The sequence below is a fragment of the Rhipicephalus sanguineus genome, chromosome 4 (assembly GCF_013339695.2).
Source record: "Rhipicephalus sanguineus isolate Rsan-2018 chromosome 4, BIME_Rsan_1.4, whole genome shotgun sequence".
In the NCBI taxonomy this organism is placed as follows: Eukaryota; Metazoa; Arthropoda; class Arachnida; order Ixodida; family Ixodidae; genus Rhipicephalus; species Rhipicephalus sanguineus.
Genome location: NC_051179.1, coordinates 159,083,216 through 159,094,319, shown reverse-complemented (window position 1 = coordinate 159,094,319; position 11,104 = coordinate 159,083,216). Strand labels below are relative to the sequence as shown.

The 11,104-nt window shown below is 53.3% G+C and overlaps 1 protein-coding gene across 1 annotated transcript; it reads right to left on the bottom strand.

The window, feature by feature from the left end:
* Positions 1-2,426: 2,426 nt before the first annotated feature.
* On the bottom strand, positions 2,427-5,675 carry LOC119391795 (uncharacterized). The gene has a single exon (XM_037659444.1). It carries the CDS (start codon positions 5,673-5,675, stop codon positions 2,427-2,429), a length of 3,249 nt encoding a protein of 1,082 aa, XP_037515372.1.
* Positions 5,676-11,104: the final 5,429 nt, after the last annotated feature.

The following is an 11,104-nucleotide window of genomic DNA, read 5'->3' as shown; positions in this document are numbered from 1 at the left end:
TCGCGGGCGTCGTTATCACAGGAATGACAAATATGGAAAGCAAAAATGCACGCAAACGATGTACATTTGATCGTGTCACCGTTTTCAACAGATTTCGATCAATTAACGTGTCCGAAAGAGCTCCGAACACGCGAGGAAAAATACGGACACACGAGAGCGCAGTGAAATATCCCAAGTTCAAATTTCTGATTCTTTTGGAAATGACGTATATTGCTCTGTAGTTTGGTTACAAAGTATCCGATTTTATTGCATTTTGCGGTAAAACATTCAAAAGAGACGATAATTAATGGAACGTCCCGTTTTTTTATGTACAATAAACAAGAAATAACTAAAACCACGACATGCGCTATACAAGGATGGATGGCTTGTGGCTATAAAACTTTGTTAAAAACTGATTGCCAGAGTGACTGATAAGGTTTTGTAAAGGTTATAAAGGTTTATAATCACTTACCATACAGCATCTGTTGAAATGACCACCCAAAGCGTCAAACTGTTCTGAATCCAACAGATGCATGCAGTCCCTCGAAGTTTGTGGAATGTCGCAGTCTTAGTTATTTCTTATTTATTCTTTGATTCCAACAAGGCGTATGATCTGCGGAATTTTCATACACATGCGACTCATCTTATGCGTGTGCGCATAACATTTCTGCGTATATTTAGATTTTACTCAATAAAAAATTTACGCCGCAGTCACCTTCCTGCTGCATGCTTCGCATATATCATCGATTCCCGCGGCACGTGGGATCTGCCGAATATTTTTTTTTGGTGGAACGAGACGAAAACCAATACGAAAAACCTTTGTTTCGATCATCTGAGTTCGAGGGCTGCGTACGCGCAGATAAGTTTTAAGTGCGTAGCACTTTAGGGGCCCATCTTATCGTCCATCCACTGTCTCATGTCGCATATGGTCACGCAGTGGTCAGGCCTAAAACAGGGCTAGCAATGCCCAAAACCAGTGCAAATTTGCACTGCTTTTGAGCATTTGAGCAATTTAAATTGACTGCCAGGTCTAAAGTAGTATAAACTACAGAAATAACAGAAAATAATCACAATAATTTACCTAAAATCGTGAAAAGAACCCACGCCGCGCAAGAGAGGGCGCCATCACCTCGGCAATCGAGCGACCCATGAAAGACAAAATAGCTATTTCACGTCTAAAAAACGTCTTGGACGGCTAGCTGAACGGGCTAATAGATGTCTTGGCCAAGACATTCTGTAGCCGTAGACGGCTATCCGACCGTCGGATAGCCGCGTGCTAATGTGACGTTAAAAGGTACGTAAAATAACGTCTTGGCAAGATCAAGCTAAGACGTTTATTAGATATTTTCATAATTTTCTATTATAACTGTCTTTGCAGCATGTGTGGTCGGCGGCTTGACGGCGAATTTAGATCGAAAAGAGCTCCCGCGGGAGCTCTTTCCTGTTTTACTCCCATTTCCCATATGTCAGTCGGCGTGCAGGTGACCAATCAAATAACATCATTAACATATACCTGTTCATCCAAGCATGTCCTCACTGTGGCATTTATAAATTTTCGACGTGCAATGCAGTACCATGTGCCGCGAAAACTACTTCAGCACACCACATATATCCAATTTTGATATAGAACACATCGGTTTACTCTTGAACATATAATGTATCTGAACATGCAGATTAATGATAAAGGACGTTTAGCGTATGTACGGCGCAGAAATAATCATGCTTATCAGAAGCAATGAATTATGCCATTATCTTGTAAAAGCGGCTTTATTAATGAATAAAGCGCGACCGAATGTGGCACAAAATGCGACAGAACGGGACCGCACAAGGTGCAGCTGATTGCCGCGGCAGCAACATAAATTCAAGTTCTGCATGAATGCACTCCACGTACGTCCCGTCACAGAAACTGCACTGGCTTCTACCAAGAAGGCTTCTACACTAGCTGGCGCGGTTGGCGCGGTCTCAGGCCCAATGTCTTGTGCAAACAGCAGTGAAGAAAAGCTGTCTCAACTTTTACGAACAAGTCACAACTTGTTCGTAAAAACCACAGAGAAAAAAAAACACAAATAAAAATCATGTGGCGCTCGCCGTAAAAAAAGGAGATACACACAGTGATTCTTATAAAGATAGGAAGAGAAAAGTGCAAGGCTGTAACTGTCTCTACGAGTGAGGACACCTCAACGGCCCTGCACGGGGCGGGGGGTGGGGGGCGAAGGAGAGAGGTAGAAGGTGGAAGGGAGAAGAGAAAAAAAAAAAAAGTACGCATTCGGATCCCGCGAGCCGCCAGCAGCGGAAACCCGCGAGGCGGGCCGCCGCAGAGAGGAGCAGTCAAGCAGGTCGGCAAGGGCGAGAAGGATGTCAACGTCACGTGACGGGCGCCCGGCTGTGCGAGGAGGGAGCGCCGCAGAAATGTAAACAAACCGTCCCGAGACGGCTTGAAACGGGCCTCAAAGGCGCGTAAATAGGTCGGCGTCGCCGAAAAAATCCAACAGCGCGTGGAACGCCTGCAGGACTTTAGAATGTTGTGCGCTGGGGAACAGGAGTTCGTCCAGGCACAGGTGTGGTAGGCCCAGTCTGCTGAAGGCTCCGAACAGACGACGGCGATGATCATCGTATCCCGGGCACTGCAGCAGGATGTGATCGATGGTCTCGTCCGCTGGGCACTGCTCACACTTTGGGTTTCCGCTGCCAGAAAGCCGGAAGAGGCGATCGGCGGTGCGGCTGCATCCGATGCGCAGCCGGAGAAGAAACGCACGCGCACGTCTGTTGAGGCCAGTCCTCGGAAGTACGCGCGGAGGTGTTCCCGATGCGACTCGCGCATCCGGATGCAGAGAGCGCACATGACGCGCGATGATGAGGCGAGCCTCGTCGCTGACACGCACGAAAGTGGTGAACGGCGTGCGGGGATCGTGGCCTTCCTTGGCGAGGGCGTCGGTCGCCTCGTTGCCCTGTATGCCAACGTGGGATGGCACCCACTGGAAGACGAGGTCGCAGCCGCTGTTCTGGATCACCGTGAACTTGCGGTATAGACGTTGCGCGATCAGGGCACCTCGCTCCCCTCGCGCAAGTGCAAGAAGTGCGGCGCGCGAGTCGCACAGGACCGCTGCCGCCGGTGGGAGAAACTTTGCCAGTATTTCGGCCGCCAGGTCAAGTGCCGCGAGCTCGGCAGTCGTCGAGGAGGCGGCGATTGGGAGCCGACATTTTCCGGCGACCTCAAGGGTGGGAGCAATGCAGGCAGCGGCTGCTGATCCCTCCGTTGTCACCGATCCATCGGTGTATAAGAGGACGCGACCGGAAAGTTGCCCGTCAATCACAGCAGCAGTCTCTTGTTGTAGCGCACACTGTGGAGTCCTCCTCTTACATCTCACTCCGGGAACGGTGGTTGATATCTCCAGGCCGCGGTCCCGATGTGGAGGGATGGGTAGCCAGCCGCAGTGTGGCATCTCAGGCACGAGTGCGGCGTACTCGAGAGCGTGCCGACCCATGCCTGAGTTGGGGCGAGAGAGCAGTCGGATGGCCAGCTGCTGACCCTGCTGCGTCTGATGCATTCGGTGAACGTGCCGCAAAGCGCCGGCCTTGGCACGCAGGGAGAGTGGGAGTTGATTTGTCTCCGCCAAGGTGGGACCAACCGGCGAGGTACGAGGCAGCGCAAAGATGCGGCGCACGGCTCCACGGTGGACGACGTCGAGTGATTCCCACTGTATGGGCTTGAGCCCGACGAGCTGAACACTGTACAGCGTCCTGGCCGTAGCGACCGCGTTGTACAGGCGCAGCGCGAGTACAGGGGAGCAGCCCTTGCCACCGGCGAGCACGCAGGAAGCCACGCGGGCGATGTTCCGTGAACCCTTGCGGATTTCTGCTATGGCAGGATTCCAGCTGAGCCGATGATCGATGGTAAGGCCGAGGTACCGCACCCTGCGCTGCCAAGGGAGCTGACAGCCTCGGAGTGAGAGCTTTGCCACCTGATAGCGTGCCAGCGGATCCGGGTGGACGAGCAGTGCCTCGGTTTTTTCGGCGGAAAGTTCCAGCCCGATGCCGCTGACGAAGTAGTCCACCGCGTTGATGTACGACTGTACACTGGCGCGCACTTCACGGCCACGCGAGGTGGGCCCACACGCAAACAGCGCGATATCGTCCGCGTACATGGCGACGCGCACCTCGACGGCCGTGGCGCGCGGCAGGTAGTCGGTGATGCGCGCAAGGGCGAGGTTGAACAGGAAGGGGCTCAACACGCTGCCCTGCGGCACCCCGGCATTCACCGAACGAGGCGCGCTGATCTCCCCGCCAATGCGAACGCGAAAAGTGCGGTCACTCAGGAATGCCTGAACATACCTGAGGAGGTTATCACTCACTCCCATGGCACAGAGCGCGTCCGTGATGGTTGAGTGTGGGAGCGAGTCAAAGGCACTTTTCACGTCGAGAAGAACCAGGTAGCCAGCCTCGCCACGGTGTTTCGCCTCCTCTAGAAGGCCGACAGCGTCGGCGATGCAATCAGCCGTGGCTCGATGGCTGCGAAAGCCGCTCTGCTCGGCCGCCAGGAAATCGAGCGCAGCAGCGATCCACTGAAGCCGCCGAAGTGCCATGGCCTCGAACACCTTCCCAGCTGCCGACGTGAGGGAGACCGGCCTGTAGGACTTCGGGTCGGACGAGGGTTTTCCTTTTTTGTGCAAAGGAATAACCAGGGCTTCCCTCCACGAGGCCGGCAGCTCCCCTGTGCGCCAGACGGTGTTGTAGGCGGCAAGAAGCTGCGGGAGGAGGCTGCTGTCGATGTTTCGCAGCATCTGGTATGTGATGCCATCACTACCTGGTGCCGACCGGCGCTTGCGAGAGTCGAGCACGCTGCGGAGCTCCCGCATGGTGAAGTCCGCTGAACACAATTCCGCAATTTCCGCCACTATCGCCGGTGTGGGAAAATAGCGGAGTGGGGCGAAAAGTTCGGGCCTGCTGTGAGGTGGCAGCGCAGGGGCGGTAACACCAGCGGGCGCAGCTGCCGAGACGCAAAAGGTGTCAGCAAGAAGCTCGGCCAGCTGAGATGTTGAGATGCCCAGAGTGACTGCTATTGACAGCGCCGGTGAGCGCGGAATCCTCGGTCTGAGGAGTGCCTGAAGGATGCGCCACGAACGCTTTTGGTAGCGCCGATCGTCGAGGGTTCGGCAGAGGCTGGACCAGCTCCCGTCGCGGCGATGGTGGGCGTGGCGGCGACAGACCGCGTCGATACGGTTGTATACAGTCCAGTCCTCTGCCTTCTCCGAGCGTTCGGCTTTGCGCTGAACGAGGCGGCGAGCAGCCCGCAGGTTGAGGAGCTTCATGTCGGGGGCTGGAGTGCCGGCCGGAACACGACACACGACCGTGGCTGCAGACGCGCACGCAGCAATGTGGCCAAAGAAGTCACCCGCGACTGGCACTGAAGCACACAGTTCGCGGAATTGGGGCCATTTAACCACATCGTACACTCTTGTGTGTCGTGCCCCGGCGTGAAGCGGCTCCAGGTAGATCGGATAGTGATCCGAGCCCTCGGTGTCGGGACTGCGGCGCCACGAGTAGTGGCAGTCGTCCGACACGAGGGAGAGATCGATGGCACTCCGAACCGCACCTCGGCGCACGAAAGTGTGGCTGCCGTCATTGAGGATGTGTAGCCCCGCAGTGAGAACACGGCCTACTGCACGCCCAGGGCCCTCCTCCGTGCAGGAGACCATCCTGTTCAGACCGGCAGGAAAAAACAGCTTTCGGTCAGCAGCGCAGGAGCGCATCTCTGCTCAGCTGATGCTCATCGAGGGCTCTCACCGCGTCCGCGTCAACTACAAACGCAATGTTGTCGCGGTCGACGCCGTCGCGGGAGCAGCCCTCGAGCCTCTTCTGGCAGTCACCAGTATCTGCGATATCTCAGTCCGCTCAAAGGTGGCATCAACCAGCACCGCCAATAGAGCTACCGGTGGGCACAACCTTGTCACCTCCAACGGGCTCGTCTCCCCCCTCAGCACGTCGGTAGACCCCAAAAGGCCCCTACCAATCGAGGAGACTCAGGCGGGCAGCAGGCAAGAGCGCACGAGCTCGGAATTGGTCCCCCCAACCCCTCAAGAGGGGCACACCATCATATTCAGACCTGTAGGAAAAAAATCCCATTTCCTGACAGCGACGAGAGACACGATCGCCGCGTATCTCTCCGGATTCACGGCGACGAAATCCGTGCGAGTGAACCACAGACGCAACCTCGTCGCGGTCGACACGGTCGCATCCGGCGACATTTCGGCACTCCTGGGTGTTAAAAAGATCGCGGACATCCCCGTGAAGGCCAAAATCTTGGAGACTGACACCTGTGTGGGCACCATTTACGGTGTGGACGCGGACATCGACGCCGATGAACTCGCGGCAATTATCGATTCCTCAGTGCCCCTCGTGTCGTGTGTACGTCGCGGCAACGCCGTCCACATCACGTTCTCCGGTACTGTGGTGCCCGCAGAGGTGCATCTCTACAAGCAGCGGAGGCCGGTTCGGGCTAAGGTCCCTCGAGGGACTTTAGTTCGGGCGCGCCTACCACGCCCCCTTCAATGTGCGCGCTGCGGAATATACGGCCATGCCACCGCGACCTGCGCGCGCGATCGGCGCTGCCTGCGATGCGGCAAGAGCCACGCCGAGGGCCCGTGCCCCTCAGAGCGCCCCCGGTGTCTCAACTGCCAGGGCACGCATGCAGCCAATGAGCCGCGCTGTTCTTCCTGGCAAATACAACGCCAGGCAGCGTTTCTCATTGCCGCCTCGCGCGGCAAACTCACGCGCCGCCAGGCGTTAGAGAGGGCGCAAACCGCGGCCAAGGGCAAACAGAGCGGCGTTCTTGCAGCTACCACAACCCGCCCAGGGCACTCCTTCCGTGATGCCCTCAAAGGCCGCGCCAATGCCGCCCCGACGTCAAGAACAGGTGCTGCAGGCACTTCGGCATCTGCAAGCACACCCAGCAGTGCTCCAACATCTGCCGACGATCCGAGGGACACGGTGATGGCGGCGCTCGTTGCGGCTCTCCGTGCACTGCTAAACTCGGTGGCTCGGTGGTGTGTGATTCCCCGGCTCGCGAGATGTGCGCCGCGGCCCTGGCCGCCCACCAATCCTTAGTACAACATGGCTAGTGCGACGAAGCCAAGGCCGCGGATACTTCAATGGAATGTTCGTTCCCTCCGCTGCCGTCACCCCGAGCTCTCTCTCTTGCTCCTCCAGCGCGAATACGATGTCCTGGCCTTCCAGGAAACGCGTGTTCGCGAGGGAGAGCTTAACCTGCACGGTTACGTGTCATACCACGCCGCAACGGCGTGCACGCTCACCGCCTGTCACAGCCACCACTGCAACAGTGCCTCTCACGTCAAGGGACGTTCACGCGCATCCCTCTACGTGCGCGCGCAACTATCACAAGCTGCGATCGACGTATCGGACATTCTCAGCCCGGGCGTCGAATGTGTGGCGGTGAAGGTGCGCGTAGGTGCAGTGGACACGTAAAAAAAGGAGATTCTGCCAACATCTATAGGCACTGCATCTATCCATCCGCAGGGTTTGTTAAGCAGCGCCACCTATGAACGATTTCACTAACCGCTGTTTTGTAGGTGGAATTGGCGGTAATGGCGATGCACGTGTAGTGTCGTGTGTGTGTGTGCTCTGGTTGTTTTATTTGTTTGCCCTGTGAAGTGGCGTTTGTAATTATTCATTCGGTTGCCTAGATGTGTTCGATGTGCGCACGGAAACTGCACGGACATATAGCGAAGTGAAAGAGTTCTGCAATCACGGTTGACAAGTGCCACAGCTAAGCCATGCGTGCTGCCCCTCGACTGCAACCGCGCCGTCGTGAACAAAGCTACCGATGCTCGGTTCGAGGCATAACTACGCAGGTATGTGTTTTGGATTTACAATTAAGTGTCGCTGCTTTGGTAAATCGCAGAGCTGCTATTTTAATTGATAGGATACTCCGTCACGGGGACACATCACCTCGTAATTAAGCTAAGTAAAGCTGCCTCTGGGGCCGTAGCTGTTGTGGATCAGGGGCGTAGGCAGCCAACCCCTGGCTACACCACTGTTGTGGATGTGTTATAACTGTGATACAGCTGTGATGCTTTCGTTGACCCTATCGCACGCAAGTTGAGGAAGCTGTGATTAGGTTTTTTTGAGTGGAACAGTCGCTACCGAAGCAAGCGTTTGTAATCACTGACATGCCATTAATTCAAGAAGGCGCGTCACAGTGCGTGCGAACCGAGTTTTTTTTTTTTGTGCATGTAATAAAAGGGAAAGACAACGCGTAGAAGGAGCGGGCAGTATAAAAACGCACAGACCCCCCCCCCCTCGGTACGTTCATCAGTATTCATCAGTACGTTACAGTGCCCTCGTGGGGCATTGCGTAAGGAATGCATGCAGTAAATACATAGACATTTCAATAAACTAAATAATTAACTGTTGTCGTGCGATGTACGCGCCATTGAATTTGCTTTTCGATGCGCGTTACATTCTTATTCCTGCTTGTTTGGTATGCATGTCAATTTTGTGCTGGTGGTAAGTATTAATAGGCTCCACTTAGCATTTTTATTAATCTTACCCAAAAAAGTTATAAACTGAGGTTATCTAATGACAAAGTATATTGGTTGCAGAACATTGCCATTGCTCGCTTAATGTGCCAATGTAAGTGGCCAGGCTGCCTTGGCACTGGATTGTGGCCAGCAGCTTTATATGTAAATCAGAAGATAAGTAAAAATGTGCAACAGATTTGCTAGTACGAAAATTGACATGACATATGTGCAGTTTGTGTTACATTTCTGATGTAGGGCATGTGCAGCATCGCTACAGTTTCGTGGTCAGGCAGGCAATACTTACCTGAATCACCAAAATGGTCAAAATGTGCCTTTTACTTTATGGTTGGGAATGACAGTTCTGGTAACACATTCAGGAGCAGTAATACGGAAAAGCTGGCTTTCAAGGCTTCAGCCTGCACATGGATGTTTGGATTGGCACGCTGAACTTAATTTGCCACTATCTTAACTTGCAGCCTAATTTCAATGTGAGCTATGAGTCTGTAAATTCTGTGCAGCATTGTATGTTTATTCTGCACGGGATTTCTTTGTCAAAGCGGATGCATCTGCTAGTAGTAGTACCATCTCAATTTTCAAATTGATGGAACGGAAGTAGATGCATTCCATTCCTTTTTTCTATTTCTAGAAACTTGTCAATGTTTGTCTCACCCAATGGGCTGATGCCCTTAGAAGCAGAGTATGCGTGTTGAAGTACGGCTACATTTTACCGTGTGTGTGACATTTCAAATCTAATATTCCACAGATTCCACCATGATGGCAAGGTGCCAGAATGGCGCACTGCACTAAATCATCTGTGTTACTTGGGACGAAATGGGTGATTGCTGAACATGCTGCTCGTAAGAGACATATCAAGTAAGTGCTGAAAGTTACCCAGCTGGCTTAGGTAAGTGAAACTGAAAGCAGCTGTGTACCTCTGCGCACAGTTTCATATCTGTATTAAATGCTGTACTGATGTTATGATGCTGTGAAAGGTAAGTTAGCAGCCAGAGCGTTAAGCACTCTTTATTGGGCGTACCTATGTGCCGTCAGAGAAACAATACCAATAGCACCATGAGAGCTCCAAACTACTGTTCGCAAAAGTCTCGTGTATTGGGCAATTGTGTTGACTGTTTAGGTGACTCATCGATCATTCCAGCGTAATCAGTCGAGTTTGAATTTCCAGCATGGTAACATTGCTAAAATGTGGACAGAAAATGGCAAAAAATCCAGACGGTGAACAGATTCGGCATAGTCTCAGCGTTAACATGTCTACTGTGACCTGCCTACCAAGCGTTTTCTACTATTGAGAGCAAGTGTCAAGAACATCTCCATCATCTGTTCACCCAGCCTGTGTCTCTCTTCAAGAGTAGCAAAACGGCCATTTGGGCTAGTTAGTAACGATTCATTTTAAATGCGGAAATGGGGCGCACTACAAAACGGACAAAAGAAGAGACCAACAACACACTCGTACCTAGAAGTGGTGGTAGTGACTGTGGGAAGCAAGTATGCTTATTCCGCTGCCCCAGCGAGTTAACGTTCCGCTGGATAACACTCGGGCGGCGGCTGTGACTCCTCACGGCTGAAGGACTAGCCATGATGGTTGCCTGTCTGCTGCAATGCCACTGCCTGCAGGCAGATGGTCTGTAGCGGGTGCTCTGCTGGCAGCAAAGCAGAGGCCACCCGCAGGGGGAACAGCAGCAGTCAGGGCCATGGGAGATACAGCAGCAGCAGGCCGGACCACAGGAGGCGGCAGGAGTGTGCCGCTGGGACAGGTCTTGCAAGAAGGACGTGTCCCTTCATGGCACTCGCATAAGTGCGAGCCTCCCTGCTTTCCTCTCGTACTGCTGCAGCGACTGCTCGTCTGGAGAGGGCAGTGGTGGACGATGCCATGATGGTGGCAACTCGTTACTGTTTCTGCCACTGGTGACAGTCTGGCGTGTCGGCAAGCTGTGGGCCTCCACAGTTGATGCACCGGGCCCACTGGCAGTCCGTCTCTCCTGGGTGGGTCTGGCCACAGCAGATGCAGCTCTCTGGCCAGCTGCACCTCTCCTTGACGTGGCTGTACCGGCCGCACTATCTGTGCTGAAGTCAATGTTTTTAGGTATTATCAGTTGGGTAAGTGCGCGCGGTCGCAGCGGCGAGGAGCGGCCCCTCCCATATCCCGCGCAGCGGCAGCGCTGCAGTCGCGTTGGGATTGGTGAAGAAGTATTGTCTGCTACTTCTGCATATTGAACAGCGGGAAAGGCATTTTCACATAAATGAATTTTAGCTAAAGCAGCTAGATAAGGGCCAACTGAATACTACTCAGTCGTAAATAAGGGCCGTGCCAATACCTACCAAATATAATTATTGGATTAATTCTGTGGCTGCAATAAATAGCATTCATCCGCACCTCTTGCGGTTGATTCCAATCTCACGAGCCTGTGGTAATCACATAACTATGATAGAAACATCGTATATTACGCATAAGAATATATTTAAAAACCGTTGTACTTCTTCTTGAACATTAATAGAAATAAAATTTGGCAGATACCACGCCTTGTGGGAATCTGTTTTATGCGAAGAAATCAGCGAGTATAGTTTTTGTA

Coding starts and splice junctions, on each gene's coding strand:
- LOC119391795 (XM_037659444.1), bottom strand. CDS start 5,675: ATGGTCTCCTGCACGGAGGAGGGCCCTGGGCGTGCAGTAGGCCGTGTT.